The 15,511-nt window shown below is 38.3% G+C and overlaps 3 protein-coding genes across 3 annotated transcripts in view; 2 read left to right on the forward strand and 1 right to left on the reverse strand.

Annotated features, from left to right (window-relative positions):
* Window positions 1–2: 2 nt before the first annotated feature.
* On the forward strand, window positions 3–9,649 carry asip2b (agouti signaling protein, nonagouti homolog (mouse) 2b). The gene is made up of 4 exons (XM_069712460.1): window positions 3–29; window positions 123–245; window positions 7,613–7,686; window positions 8,825–9,649. The coding sequence occupies exons 2-4, from the start codon at window positions 137–139 to the stop codon at window positions 8,990–8,992; spliced, it is 351 nt and encodes a 116-aa protein (XP_069568561.1). The 5' UTR covers window positions 3–29; window positions 123–136; the 3' UTR covers window positions 8,993–9,649.
* A 1,317-nt stretch (window positions 9,650–10,966) lies between these two features.
* LOC138629072 (V-type proton ATPase subunit d 1-like) lies at window positions 10,967–14,984 on the forward strand. Its single transcript, XM_069712566.1, has 8 exons — window positions 10,967–11,096; window positions 11,665–11,833; window positions 12,269–12,447; window positions 13,767–13,846; window positions 14,007–14,084; window positions 14,162–14,338; window positions 14,449–14,526; window positions 14,794–14,984. The coding sequence occupies exons 1-8, from the start codon at window positions 10,967–10,969 to the stop codon at window positions 14,965–14,967; spliced, it is 1,065 nt and encodes a 354-aa protein (XP_069568667.1). The 3' UTR covers window positions 14,968–14,984.
* The window catches only part of LOC138629070 (uncharacterized), a 41,700-nt gene continuing 41,164 nt past the window's right edge, over window positions 14,976–15,511 (reverse strand). Inside the window, exon 74 of the mRNA XM_069712565.1 lies at window positions 14,976–15,405. Within this exon, the coding sequence (XP_069568666.1) occupies window positions 15,395–15,405 (11 nt within the window). The 3' untranslated portion in view covers window positions 14,976–15,394. The remainder of the gene's footprint in view (window positions 15,406–15,511) is intronic.

Genomic DNA, 15,511 nt, shown 5'->3' on the forward strand with positions numbered 1-15,511 from the left:
GGGAGCTAAAGTAAAGATTTACTTAAGAAGTACGTCACATGTGCATTCGTCTTGCTGTAGCACGTGACAGTCCGGGATTTATTATATGAATGTGAGATTAATTTCCACTGTGTCATTAGCAGAGCTCATCATCACCATGAGGAAGATCACCGACAGGCACTTGATGTGCTTGCTCCTGCTCGCCTTCCCGCTGTCCTGGGCAGAGGACACGAAGAAAGATGTGAGGAAGACTGAAAATGCCACAGGTAAATATTCAACCATGTATGATGTGGTTTTTTTTGGGGCACATTAAAACTGCTTTTATTTTATGTTTTGTTGTGCTGTGAGTCTAAAGGCTGCAGCGTCACCGATAATAATGATATGAAAGAACAGACTGGATAATTAATAGGCTACATGTGGCTGTGGTAGCCTGGTGTGGGTGCGTGGATTTTTTTTGAGATAGATACAGAGGTAGATTAAAAGAAAAAAAAAAGAAGCAACTAAATAAAATAAAGAGTTGGGAGACGAGACAGATGTTTGTTGAATATGGAATATTTCTTTAAAATCCCATTACATTTGGTATTGTTGTCTAACTCATGTTATTATTTCCTTTGGAACATGACCATGGTAAAAATATAATTAACTTTTTGTCTTTTTTTCTTAACTTTTTAAGTTTTATTAAAAGCTATACACAAATCATATTAATTGGTATTCATGGCACTTGATTAATAAACAGCAATAAAAGAAAAAAGATAATTAAATCCCTATTATTAATTAGTTTCTAAATTTAAAAAAAAATATTGCTCCAACATTGATTAAAAATATGGAAGGGTAGCTTTCAAAGGATGGTTCACAATACCCCATTGCTTTCTCAAACTCAGACTGCTGAAGCACCTTAAAGACAATTACACTCAAATAAAGTGTGTACTGTTTTCCTGTACACAAAGAGGACTGCGGATTTTGTCCCTTATCATTGGGGAGCGTGTTATGAAGGGATAACCTTAATGTCTGGTAGGGACTGGAGAAATGATCACTGCAGCGTAACCCTTGTTCAGTGTCTATGAGAGCAAGTGACTGTTGTTTTAAGATAGATTGGAAAAAATGTGAACTTCAGGAATTGAACCTAGTTGTTTCTGATATGAGAATTGCAACAGAGCATGAAAAGACATGTAGTTAAATCTCGTCTGTAATATATAATAGGTGTATAAATTGCCGACATACACACTTTTAAATACAGCTGAGGAATTGGACTGAATTAAGAAAAGTAAATATTGTATAAACACAGATTTATTTATTTTTTAAAAGCTGGTTTAAAGGTACAATATGAACAATTTTAAGTTACAATTAGAATGTGAGGAAAAGTCAAAGTCGTCGTGTATTGTAGCTATATATTTAAGTTAGCATGCTAACCAGCCCATCCCGTCTCGTAATACAGCCCCGCGCCCCAAAGGGTGACAGCAAGTCACTGTAGCGTCCAGTCTGCCCTCAGTGCAACATGAGCGGAAGAGGATGTAGTGCACTCTAACCACAGATTGTATATAAAAGGGTTGGCTCCAAAAAGGCTCTGGTTCCATAGACTCCCATTCAACTTCTCTCTTGAAATATAAAGTCAATCCATTTTTTTCCACGAGTCAAAATTATTTAATTATGCTAAAGTCACTCCTTATTAGTTTTCTGGCGGGGCATCTGAAATTAAATCCTGTCATTAGATTGAGATTGAGTCAGATTCACCGCTCGCTCCTCCCCAGCTCATTCAAATATGTTCACTAATGGCTACAAAATAACAACACTGCTGGAGAGAGCTTTTGGCGAGGAAAGGGATTCAATTTGATACTGAACTCACAATATTTATTTTAGACTGGGGTCTAGCTACTATTACTAACGGCAGCTATTTAACAGTATCTTGCAAGGCAGCGGATTGTGTAACATTACTGATACTGATAATATGTGAAGTTAGCTGTGTTAATACTGAAGTCAGACCTGTTAAAATATCTGTTTATGACCACCTCAATTAATTCGTAATCTATCTACCAAACTATAGCAATTTTATGTAGTAAACAAACCAGATGTAATGCCCTTGTTTAGATAATTCAAAACAGATTTGTTAGTGCAGTTAATGACAACACAAACCATACCAAAAAAACAATATTTGTCATTATGTGGTTTTGCTGTGGCTGTTTTCCTGCTATTATGGTCTTGGTAAAAACGGAGATAAGCAAACTGTAACGTGAAATGGAGGCTGATTGGAAGGCTGGATTGAGGGCAGACTGGATGCAACAGCGACTCACTCTTGCCTCTTGACATACAAAATGGTATTACAAGACATATTTCTTACATATTGCATCTTTAGATAGATAGATAGATAGATAGATAGATAGATAGATAGATAGATAGATAGATAGATAGATAGATAGATAGATAGATAGATAGATAGATAGATAGATAGATAGATAGATAGATTCAATTCAATTCAACTTTATTTATACAGCGCCAAATCACAACATAGGTTATTTCATGGCACTTAACACATTAACGTCCTTACAGCAAGACTTTACAATATTATACAGAGAAACCCAACAATTCAACAATTCCCACATAAGCTAGGAGAGAAAAAACTCCTCTTTAAAGGAGAAAAACCTCCAACAGAGGGAAGGAAAAACTCCCTCTTAACAGGAAGAAACCTCCGACAGAACCAGGCTCAGAGGTGGGCGGAGCCATCTGCCTCGACCGGTTGAGGTGAGAGGAGAGCAGAGAGAGAAAAGGACAGCATAGAGATAAAAGAGAAGAACTGTTGGTGGAGACGACAAGCGCAGGGCAGAGACATGCAGCTCCATGACGGGACATCTGCAAAAGAAAGAAGAGAAACTACGCGAGCGAGGGAACTGAATGGAGACAACAGATCATAAGAAAAAGATATGGGAGAGAAAAGGATGGTGAGGTGTGAGTCAGTTAAAGAGTAGGAGGAAAGAAAAGAAGCTCAGCGTGTAACGAGGTCCCCCAGCAGCCTCGGCCTATAACAGCATAACTAAGGGTTGGTTCAGGTCTACCTGAGCCAGCCCTAACTATAGGCTTTGTCAAAAAGGAAAGTTTTGAGTCTAATCTTAAAGCTAGAGAGGGTTTCTGCCCCTCGAACACAAACTGGGAGCTGGTTCCACAGGAGAGGAGGCTGAAAACTGAAGCTCCCCTTCTACTTCTGTAAACTTCTGTAACCACAAGTAGACCACCAGCCTACTGAGAGCAAAGTGCTCTGCTAGGATTATATGGTTCTATAAGATCTCTAAGATATGGTGGAGCCTGGTCATGTAGGGCTTTTTAAGTTATCAAGAGAATTTGAAATTCTATTCTTGATTTCACAGGAAGTCAGTGAAGAGAAGCTAAAACTGGAGAAATATGATCTCTCTTGCTAAATCCTGTCAGTACTCTTACTGCAGCATTTTGGATCAACTGCAGGGTTTTTAATGAGTAATTTGGACATCATAACAACAAGGAATTACAATAATCCAGCCTGGAAGTAACAAATGCATGAATGAGTTTTTCTGCATCATGCTGAGGAAGGATTTTCCTGATTTTATTAATATTACGTAGATGAAAGAAGGCAGTTCTGGAGATTTGCTTTATCTGGTGTCTGAAGGACAAATCCTCATCAAAGATGACTCCAAGGTTCCTCACAGTTTTGCTGGAGGCCAAGACGACGTCATCCAGAGTAACTAAGTGATTACAGAAAGAGTTTCTGAGGTGTTTAGGACCAAGTACAATAACTTCCGTTTTGTCTGAATTTAGAAGCAGGAAGTTTTTGGTCATCCAGGCCTTTATGTCTTTTAGACAGGCTTCAAGTTTTACTAACTGATTAGTTTCATCTGGTTTTATAGAAAGATATAGCTGAGTGTCATCTGCATAACAATGGAAGTTTATGCAGTGCTTCCTGATGACATCTCCTAATGGAAGCATGTACAAAATAAAAAGTATTGGGCCTATCGGTAGATAGATAGATAGATAGATAGATAGATAGATAGATAGATAGATGGATAGATGGATAGATGGATGGATGGATGGATGGATGGATGGATGGATGGATGGATGGATGGATGGATGGATGGATGGATGGATGGATAGATAGATAGATACTTACTTACTTACTTACTTTATTAATCACCAAGGGGAAATTTTTACGCTGCAGCAGCATTTATAGATACAGGAAAGCAATAAAATAACAGTAAAAAAAAACGTAACTCCTGTGTTTACATCTATTGCTTATGTAAGCAAACTTTTTACAGCACCAGTAACAATAATAACTTAAATTTGGTTGTTGTCTGCTGTCATCCAAATAGGAAGTGATGCCATTTACAGTGTTTGCAGCTGGATCAAGATTTGTTCTTTCAAAGAATCACTTGATGATATAGATGTAAGGCTTGTTTGTGGTGACCTCCAGTGCTAAAAACCTGCACTGATTGTTTTTTGTTTTCTTTTTGGCCACTTGGGGGCATGAGATCAACGTGTCAGAAGTTATCTAAATAATCCTCTTAAAAAAGTTGCAGTGGCGAATGTCTTAGCAAAAACAAATCCAGTAGATGTTGAGCAACATTACTAATTATCTGTCATCACTTGGTGAATGAAGAGTGTTTCATCACAATTTGTTTCAAAGATTGATGGTGGTTCCACAGAAATGTCTGTATTTCAAGAAGTTAAGTAGAAATATCTCAAAGGGGAATATCAAAGTATGGATGAAGGCCTCAGTGTCAGCTGGAGAAGAGGCATTAAACATCTCCAAGATGCACAAAGGTATTTCTCGAATGTAACAGATAAAGTCTGAACATCTGGTCAAAGATTAGCCTCAGGGGGTTAAGCTGGATTAGAAGAGAAGGTGAAGCAGCCATCAGTCATGAGGAAGAAGGAAAAAGATCAGAGCCAAGAAGGTAGATTTTTGATTTGTTGCCTTTTGACCTTGCGCAGTGTCCATGCTGCGAGGCTGAGTGGACATGAGTCCTTTTACTTTGATGAAAGTTGTTTTAATTAGGATCAAAAGAACATCCGAGCCGACAGAGACGAGATGTGGATTCAAACTATTTTGATTTCCACTGGAACATTGACATATTGGTCCAGCTCCATCCCACCGGGCTTCAAAGCAAACATTAAGGTCACTTATGACCTAATGGAAGAACTTTTCATGACAAAAGAAATACCCCCAACTTATTGTTTTCATCAATTTTTGGCAATATTAGATGAACAAAAGAAAGCCATTGATTAGCAAGGTCCCTGTCAGTTCTCGAGAAGAAGTCCTCCTCCTTTGGTCCAAAGAAGAAAAGAAATGAGCAGGTAACAACTGGCGATGGCTCCAACTGTCCATCAAAACTGATTTACTCACTACCTTTTTCCACAGCTTCCATTTGAATCTCACAATCCTCCTCCGATAATGTCCTTTGCTCAGTTGTTATGGAAACACTTAAGTTGTCATCACAGGATTTATTATGGTACACCACCATCATAATAAATAAGGAGTTTGAGACTATTTTATCAAGCTTGACTTCCCAAGAACAAACTTTCATCCTCAATTGTCTCGATATTTGCAACTAAATATCAGTAAAATTTCAACAAATCTGTATTTTACATGCAGTAGTAGTTGTAAATACATCCATCCTCTTCAACCCATTATTTATTTTTACAATGAAACAAGGAAAATATACAATTAGTATCCAGTAATGAAACCCATATTAGCTGGCAATCCATGCAAGGTTTTACAAATATAAAATCTACATGAAATAACAATTCATAATGGAAAGAGTAAAAACCAACTGTGTTTGCACAGTTGGAAGTCTCCTAGCAACACTTTTACAGTCTTTTATAGTGGAGGTCTTCAGGGGAAATAGTTTTTAGGCAGCAGAGGTTTTTGTTTTACATTGAGCCCTCCTGTTAGCGAGTCTAAAGAGACAGCCGTTGTGAACCAGTTATCAAATGGTTCCTTTTAACTTACTGCAAAGTGGCTATCACATTTTTCAAAAACTGACAAGACTTGGTATGCCAGACAATTTTTCCCCATATAAAAACCCCTGTAACTGACTCTGATTCAGTGTTTTCCAACAAGAATGAGAGGGGGAAGTGTAGATGTCCAAGCGATCAGTGATATATCCTCCTCCCTACAGGGTGACAAATGGTGCAGAAAGGGAGGATAAATAAGGAATCCCAAGGAAGACTGCTTTTGTTGAAATGTTTTGCTTCTAAGATTTGATAGTGTTTAAAATTCCTGCCAGTAGTTCCATAGAAATGGACAGAACCAAAACATGTCCCATGATACCATGAAAGCCCAGATTATTAAATTGTTCTTTCTCAGAAAAGGCCTCACAGAGCTCAGCCCACCTGCTGACAGAGAACTCGTTCTCCCTGACAGCGTCTACATGGAAGGGTGCCCACATTTTAAAGTCAGAGAAACCATGTTTTCATGGCTTTTTTTCACGGGAAAAGCTGCATCTGCTAAAGCTATTTGGAGCATTTTTTGTAAATGGGTCGGTATGCCAGGAGCTCTGTCGTAACCCACCAATTAGCTGGCAATGCATCGCCCTTTCAACCCAATCCTTGTGGATGATAAGCCCAAATGGCTTCAGCCCCACTCAGACCGTTGGGTGATTACAATCGGGCTTCATGGGTGCGAGCCAGACACTCACTCAATTAGGGGGTCCCAGTTTCTCTATGTAATGTGATGTTAATCTGTTTATTTGTGATTGGTTCATTGGGGTTCTTGTGTTGGGAGATCCTTTCATGGACAATTGTCTGGTAGGGTTTCCTCCACTAGACTGGTATTACCAGACACGATTCACTGATGGATCTGGCACACACCACAGATGATTGTTTGACACAAGATGATTGAATCGCAGTGGGAGGCAATTTCTGGTTAATTTTGAAACTATTGGAGCAGCCTTTAACTAATATGCACTGATCACCATATGACTGATATAGCAAATGCCCAAAAACTGTAGGCATTGTTCTTGCACCAGCTTCAATTCCTCGATATTTGCTAGCATTGCTAAAACTGCTCGAATTGCTTGATCTAGCTCTACCAATGCTGCCATTGTTGAAACTGCATTCCAAAGCAAATGCTTGACTTCAAAGTCATCGCACTGAGCAACCCCCACTGGTCGCTGTTTGGTCCACCTTCCAGAGTGGCTGAGCGAACCTTCATGCGAACATGGTTTCTAGACTATAATCACACCAAAGAATAAATGGATGCACATTTCTAGTGGACAGATTGGGAAGGTCAAACAGCCAAAAGAAGATTGAAACAGAACTGTAACCTCTTCACATTTAAAATAGCCAGCTGAAGTATATGGACATCTGATCAGCCTCTTGGACATCTTACCTGTGAAAACATTCGAGGCACATCCGACTGGAAGAGACCTCTCGGGCAGGCCCAGAACCCACATCTGGGAGTCTCATTTTACTTAATACATGTTTACTTGTCCCTTAATGTGTGACACGAATATACTGTAGGTCCCAAGAGAGTGCAGTGAGGTCTAGTCCTTCTTGGTGCAGGCACACTGAATTGACCTCTACTGAAAAAAAACCCTGATATATTTTAAATAAGAAATGTTTATTGAACATGTTCAGTGACAATAAACAGTCATTCTGTTATTTTTAATCCTAGTTTGGAACCAAGCGAAGACCAGACGGCTGTTTGCGAGGCAAAAGATTTCTTCACCACAGCAAATTCACATTCTTGTAAGTTTTTATTGATCTTCTTTAACTGTCTTTGTCACATAATACCATGGTATGTTCACGGATGTTTCAGTCCAGCATGCTTATGAGTGCTGGATATAAATATTGTTTGAATGTTAATTTTGTGGTCAGCTGTTTGCCATTAGTTGTTTATATGCATATATCCATATCCTACTCTTAAATTTTCCCTGAAGGAGCTTCAGAGTTTGAAAAACGTATTCTTTCTATTTTTTGATAGCTTCTTCATTCTTTTCTTTCATTTAGCATATGTATTTATTTATTTTCCTGTATTTAAAAATGGCATTTTCAGTTTCTTAAAGACATTTATTTCAGAATTTTGAAAATTCCTATTTTCAACAGTGGCAGATTTAAAACTGGAAGCAACAAACAACAGAGATAAATGTGGTCAACGTGGTTTTTGCTGCAAATGTCCAATTAGTCAGCATAAAATAACTAATTCCATTATAATAAGAGTAACTATAAAATTAAGTGTGTTGTCGTTTTAGATTAAAGGTGTGTGTATTTTAGTTTTAGTTTAGTTTTGTGCTGTGCATCAGGCTGAAAACAACCCTGACATCACCTTAGAAGGTTGATGGCTAATGTGCTACCAAACTATCACTTATTTACATATCCAGTTGATATAAAAGAATATTAGCATTAATTTAGAGTTGTTGACCATCTGTTTAGTCTAGCTCTGTTATGGTACACTCTTGACTACCATGCGAGGACCATCATGTTCTCTAACTAGTTGATAACTTTGTCTGTCTGCTGTTCAGTGCTACAGAGTCAGATTACAGCAGTTTTTTTCTATAAAGTGGCTGAGACTACTGAGAGCCTTGAGAGTGAATCAAAACAGCAAAGCTGCAGCCCATTAAACTAAGAATAATGAGCCGAAAGACACTAAAATGTCCTGTAGAACTGACAGGAACATCTTTGCCTGTCTGTCACCGATCTCTCTTACATAAGCCATAACTAATTTAACCCACTATTTACGGAAAAAATATTGTTGTTTTAAAGTCTGGTTAACTGTGTTTAAACAATATTTTTCCACGCAACCTAAATCCCAAGTCAGATGACAGTGGTGACTTTTCCATTTTGATGTGAGACATTTTCTATGACTTCTCTGTCGGTGTTGTTTTAGAAACACAAGTCAAACCTTATGACTCCAGCGCGTCGCTGTGGCCGCCTGATGGAGAACTGCTCCTCACACGTACCTTGTTGCGACCCCTGCGCCTCTTGTCGCTGTCGACTCTTCAACACCATCTGCCACTGCTGGAGGATGAACCCCCTGTGTTTAAAGTGGACCTAGATGTAGCGCGCGCGCACACACACATGCACGCACGCATGCACGCACGCACGCACGCACGCACGCACACACACATATGCATAAACACACCCCAGCACCTGTACATAGTGTATGCAGACATGCAGACACAAACGCTGCCTTTTGTCCTTTGGGATTTCCCTCTATGACTGCACAGGTGCAGTTCAGAGAATATTATTACAATTCAGAGTAACTCGAAACATTTGGAAAACCATGACACAGACTGAAAAAGTAAAAATCTCATTCCCGTCTACTGTGGAGGCCTCACACAGGGAGGTGTGAAGTGAGGAATGAAGCCATTGTGATGGAGAGTTTTTCTTTCTTCGGTCTTCTGAAGTATATGAAATCAATCACTAAATATTAAAATATCCAGGTGTAACAAAGGTTGGGTGACATGTACTTTTTCATGCATGTAGAAAATCACGTTAACTGTATGTTGTGCCTCGGGTATTTCCTGCACTGTTGCTGCTTTGAATATCTTCATTATTTCTGCTCTCCTACCATGCTTATCAGGTGGTAATCCCAACAATTAGATTTACATAAGAACATACATTTCTTTTTTTGGTTTTAACTCATTGATGCAATTGATTTTTGTGTTCCTATGTAAAACATGGCACGAAGAATTAAAGAAATACCAATTTATGAGTTGAAGTTTGTTTAAATTTTTTCTTTTGAAAATAAATAGAGTTTAAGCTTATATTATCTTTCTTTTTTTTTTTTTAGCTGGGATGCCCCGAAATGCATATAAGTGTAGACTGTCAGTCCCCTTTTGTCTTGATTTAAAGGAGGAAATCCTCTTTGATTTAGGGACACTGGCTCAAATAAAAGCAAGAAAAAAAGTTATTTTGAAATGTTTGCTGGCAGCTATCTTGTGGACAAGCAGGGGCTGCTTTTTTCATCTTTTCCAGGACAATTATATGAAGAGAAGACAGGTAATAGAAATTAAGCCTACTTGTGGGGGGTCACGTGTTTTTCCTGGAGAAAAATGTGTAAACACATGTCGACGTCAGTCTTTATGAGTTCCAAAACAAAGCGATTTTGCATCTCTTAAGCCCTGTCCAGGCACTTAGTGTCCCAGACAAGATAATATCGTACGTGGACCAGTCTGCTTGTATTTTGATGTGACGTGAGGAAGAAGAGGGATGTCTGATTGCACAAATAGGCACATCTGATGTCATGTAACAGTACCATTAATGTTTTAAATGATAGTCCATTTCACAGACAACATCTTTTGTTCCATTTGGCCTCCAAAACGATGACGCATGAAGACTTTTTTGAGACAGAAAGGAGTCAAGTGTTGCTAAAAAAAAGAGCCTCACAGTCCAACCCTCTCTCCCTGATGGAGTAAACTATATGTCCACAGAGCTGAACACATGCACTGTGTCTTGTTGTGCAAGGCTAAATGGTGAAATCAAAAACAGTCTTGCATATATAGAGGTAGGATGCATGATGAAAGGTTAGCGATTATGTGTAACATAAATCTGTCTGCAGGAAACATAATAAATGCCACTAAAGTACGTGATTGGAGTCTGCCTGTTTGATTTGGCACGGATACATGCAAAAATGTATTTACTGAGATTAACAGAACATAAATATCATTTGACCTAATGTTTGTTTTGCTTCATTCCTAAAAACACGAGATATCATGTTCTTTGATTTATATGATATCGCTATTTTCTACAAAGGAAAAATCTCTCTCTTCTTACAGAGGAGAGTAGTCCAAAACCGGTCAGCGATGAACATACACATCCAGACTGAGTGCACTAGACAACAGGAATTGAGATGACAAACACTTTTAGAGCAGCTTTGGAATTTCTTGGTATCAAAGAGGAAGGGAAAATTACCGCATGAGTGTTAGTCAGAGAGGGAATAATGCAGAAGTTACTGTAAAAAAACCCAAAAAGAAACTCATTAAACTACTTTAACTTCGCCAGGCTTGTTGAGATCTCATACGGCATCATGGCTACGTGTCCAGAGCTCAGATTCAACGTGGATCACGGCTACCTGGAGGGTCTGGTTCGAGGAATGAAAGCTGGGATTTTGACTCAGACTGACTATCATAATCTGGCCCAGTGTGACACACTAGAGGGTAAGAATTTTCAATCACACATTTTGCCAATTTTTTTTTCCATTTAGGCTTTGCCAACCTGCAATTATACCCTTTTTGAAGTTCTTGTCCCTGTGTGTGGGAGTGTTGTAGAAGTAGCTGAAAGTCATCCCACCTTGTCAACCCACTTTCTTCAGCTGGACCTCATTCATCAATGATATAATCTGGTTCTTCTCTCCAGGAATGAGGCATTCCTCTTTAGTGCGAGTTAGTAAAGTAATGAAGACCAGCTTAGTTTTATAGCTTCTACTGTATTTCAGATATGCACGCCCACTCATCAGTCATGGTTAGTATCAGCACAGCAAATGCATCTTCAACAATCCTAAACTTCCTAACTGGGAACCATACATGTTTTTGTTTGTATCATTTATCATCAGCTGCAAAGTGTCTAACAAGTCGGCAAACTCAGAAATAGCTTTGTGTGAATTATACATAGAATAATGATTCACCTCTTCCTGGTCTTTTGCAACTGATAACTAAAAGGAAGCTGCTGAATTTAGAGCAGAGTGCAGTACTAAAGTTGGCAATGTGTTTCCTCTCTGCTCCTCAGACATGAAGCTCCACCTTCAGAGCACAGACTATGGTAAACTGCTGTCCTCGTCTGAAGACCTGACTGTGTCTTTAGTGGACAATAAACTGAGGGAGAATCTGGTGACTGAGTTCAGCTGCCTGCGCTCCAACGCCCTGCCTCCGCTCTCGACCTTCCTGGACTACATAACGTATGCGACTACGTCACAGACTGAAATTTATTATAATTTGTACAGATGTCACAGGATAAACAGATAAGCACATGACTCATTGGTTCACAGTAGATTTCTATCAACTCAACATTTTACATGCTTCAATCCCAAAGTAAAATGTGGGTTAGATGCTTCTATATGGATTCATTCTGCTATTAAGGTCCTGGGATTTACACTTGTAGCTGAAGAACACAAATTTTTATACAACAGAAACCTTGCTTTAGACACAGAAAGGCTTCTATTACATTATAATCCATTAAAATAAAAGAAAACACGTTTCACTGAACTACAAGCTTCCAGTTTTACAGTATGAGTAATGAAAGGCATAATTGTGTGAGAATATCAAAGGAAATGTCACATTAAATGTCATGCAGACAAAGAGACATCCACTTAGAGCTTTCTTTGTTGCTATAGTTACAGCTACATGATCGACAATGTAGTGATGCTGATCACCGGGGCCCTGAAACAGAGAGATGTGGCAGAGCTGCTCCCACTGTGTCACCCGCTGGGAGCTTTTGACCAAATGGCAGCGGTGAGAATCGCCAGCACCCCAACTGAGCTCTACTCAGCCATCCTGGTGGACACTCCGTTAGGTAACCTGTTTGTCAAAAGATGATTAACATTATGGTGATAACAAATAGAGACCATCACCAGCTTGCAGCAGAAATGGAGGTTAAGTTTTAGTTGAATGGAAGCCCATTCATGATTGAAGAAAAAAACAAAAAAATACTAACTTACACTGTAAACTTCAACTGTCTTGCTCTTCTAAAAAAAATGATTAGAAACTGCTTACATGCTAAACCGTTAGTTTAGTCCAGAATAGTAACAAACGTTTCAGTACCACCTAATAAAAATTATCTGATGATGACCCTCATTAAACTGGACATTTGTCAGTTCAGAAGAAAGTTTTTAATCACGCAATGAAATACTTTGTGTTTTAAGTAAACATAATTTTATGCACCCATCACTAATATTTATCAAATTGTATGTACTAGAAAATAATAAGTTATTAAAAAGACAACATGGTGGCAGTTGTTCAGCAAAACACTAGAAATCTCGCCAGTTTCTTATATGTAACATGAACACAAAATGTTCATTTTATTGAAAGAATATATAAAAATGACTCCAAAAAAACAATACTGTTTTGAGTTCAGTCAACTATTGAATGTGTAAAGTGTATGTGTTGTAAATTGAATTTAATCAAATTAGGCTGTATCAGCCACAAAGATTTCGTACACTGAATTAAAATACCAAACCTTAATTACATAACATAAAAAAGTTACGTAAATGTGGGATGGTTTTGTCTTTTTGGCAATTCTCAACATTTGTATTGACTTTATATAATTTTTTTCCTCTAAAGAAAATGGATTGGTGGAAAATAGTTACGATTTTTACTTATTATCTTTCAATTTTACCTAAAAAGTACACAAAATGTGTCAGGATGAGCTTGTTGATTTGGTAAGGAGTTGTAGGGCTTTTTGGTTAACTTCTCTAAACACTAAATACATGAACAAGCTAGGTTAGTACCAGTCAGTAAATAGTGCTTCACGTACATTTTTTCTTATGGCAGCCAGTTTCTTTTATGTTCTGTGGCTAATTTGCATCAGACAGAGGCCGGGTTGGGGTTACTCTCCAATCAAGTAAGCCTAATGTCAGTTGGCAGCACAGCTGATTTTTTTTTGGTTTTCACCACTTTGGACTTCTGTGGCTCTCCAATCTCAGAATGGCACTAATGCACTCGCAAACAAATCCAAGCCAGTGTGGTTAGGCCTGAACAATTCCTGTTTTTTTATCATCTCTAACTTTTCCTGGCAGGAACAGGCTTTCATATCAAAGGTCTACCAGCAATAACATATTTACTGCATACTTACTATCAAACTGGGACTCACTCTATTATTTTTCTGTGTCATAGCTCCGTTTTTCCAGGATGCTGTATGCGAGTCCAACCTGAATGAAATGGAAGCCGAGATCCTGAGAAACAAACTGTATAAGGTGACAAGAGAGTGACGTAAAATGTCAGGACTACCATAACTCACCTTGATGCCTATGTCAGAGTGCATATTTTCATATAAACTCTGTGCTGTAGCTTTTACCACTGTATCAAACCTGTTTTTTAGATTTGGTCTGATCTCTGTGCTTTCTTTTCTCAAAGGCATATTTAGAGTCTTTCCACTCTTTCTGCAAGAACATGGGTGGTTCCACAAAGGATACAATGTGCCCTGTCCTGGAGGTACTAAGACACTGTTTTCACTTAAGTTTTAAAATCTGTCTCACTGTAAATGCTTCATGAATTTATGTGTGCTGCAGTTTGAGGCGGACAGGCGGGCCTTCGTCATCACAGTAAACTCCTTCGGGACAGATCTCAGTGGGGCAGACAGGAGCGCGCTCTATCCATCTTGTGGCAAACTTTACCCTGAAGGGCTGCGACTCCTGGCTGCGGCTGAGGACCACGATCAGGTCAAAGCTGTGGCTGACTGTTACCCAGTGAGTCTGAGCTCATCAATGAGGACTCCCAATGGGAGCTGCGGCTGAGTTGTTGTTGCAGCTAACTTAAACCAAACGAGTGTTTGACTTTAATTTAAACTTCCCTGCAGGACTACAAAATCATTTTTGATGATCCCGAGCCAGGATCAGATTTTAAGACTCTTGAAGACAGATTCTTTGAACAAGAGGTAACATAACTTTTCCGTCTGTCAGTCCTGCTAGTCAAACAGTACAAATATTTGGATGAAACAACACATTTTTCTGCTTTTTAAAAGTAATAATTTGAAATTTATTTCAAAAATTATGGCCAGTTTGTTTCGATTACTGGTGATATAAAAAGTGAATATTTGTATAAACTGTCCAGTGGGTGGATTCTTTCTGTTAGATGGATGTAAACCTGCCTTTTTTTTTTTTTTTTTACCTCTAAACACATTTATATTTGCTATTCTTCCCAGGTCAGGCTGAATATACTTGCTTTCCTGCAGCAGTTCCACTTTGGAATATTTTACTCCTACATCAAACTGAAGGAGCAGGAGAGTCGTAACATCGTCTGGATTGCTGAGTGCGTCACACAGAGACAGAAGTCCAAGATACACAACTACATCCCAATCTTCCAGGGAGACAAATAACTGAGCAATGAAGAGAAATACATGTATTTAACATACATATCATACAACAAAGTAATAAATGTCGTTTATAAAACTGTAAAAAAAAGATATTGTGGATCTCTTTAGTGTGGTCGTGGGGATTAGTTACTATGGTAACACTAAAGTCAGTCTTCAATATCTTCAGTGTTTGTACTACAGACCACAGAAAATAAAAAAAAGAGGTCTTATGATTATTAAAAAAAAAACAACTACTTGCTATAGTTAGCACATTCACATAATTGGCATAACATCTGCTCAAAGTGTACATCACAGGAAAAATATCAATGTGTAACCATACTATGGAATAATGTGGGACAACCAGTGGTATACAAGTGTAAATTTGCCCATTTTAGCAGCAAACAGAGGTCACAAATTTGTCATCTTTGCTGTCCATTAGCTTGACCCTCCTTCATACTTTCACTGAAACAAAAGAAAAACAAGATGTGTAAAAATAAATAAATAAATAAATAAATTAAATAAATAAATAAATAAATATATATATATTGTATTTATATAAAACGTGGCA

The sequence above is a fragment of the Brachyistius frenatus genome, unplaced genomic scaffold (assembly GCF_029030835.1).
Source record: "Brachyistius frenatus isolate BFR_SWC_R1_liver_20210118 unplaced genomic scaffold, ASM2903083v1 Contig_110, whole genome shotgun sequence".
In the NCBI taxonomy this organism is placed as follows: domain Eukaryota; kingdom Metazoa; phylum Chordata; class Actinopteri; family Embiotocidae; genus Brachyistius; species Brachyistius frenatus.

Bases quoted from the DNA above. Each gene is read 5' to 3' on its own strand.
- LOC138629072 (XM_069712566.1), top strand. From the start codon at position 10,967: ATGGCTACGTGTCCAGAGCTCAGATTCAACGTGGATCACGGCTACCTG. The intron at 11,097-11,664 runs GTAAGAATTTTC...TCTGCTCCTCAG, and splicing joins CCAGTGTGACACACTAGAGG to ACATGAAGCTCCACCTTCAG. The intron at 12,448-13,766 runs GTAACCTGTTTG...TCTGTGTCATAG, and splicing joins CCTGGTGGACACTCCGTTAG to CTCCGTTTTTCCAGGATGCT.
- asip2b (XM_069712460.1), top strand. From the start codon at position 137: ATGAGGAAGATCACCGACAGGCACTTGATGTGCTTGCTCCTGCTCGCC. The intron at 246-7,612 runs GTAAATATTCAA...TTTTAATCCTAG, and splicing joins GAAGACTGAAAATGCCACAG to TTTGGAACCAAGCGAAGACC. The intron at 7,687-8,824 runs GTAAGTTTTTAT...GTGTTGTTTTAG, and splicing joins CACAGCAAATTCACATTCTT to AAACACAAGTCAAACCTTAT.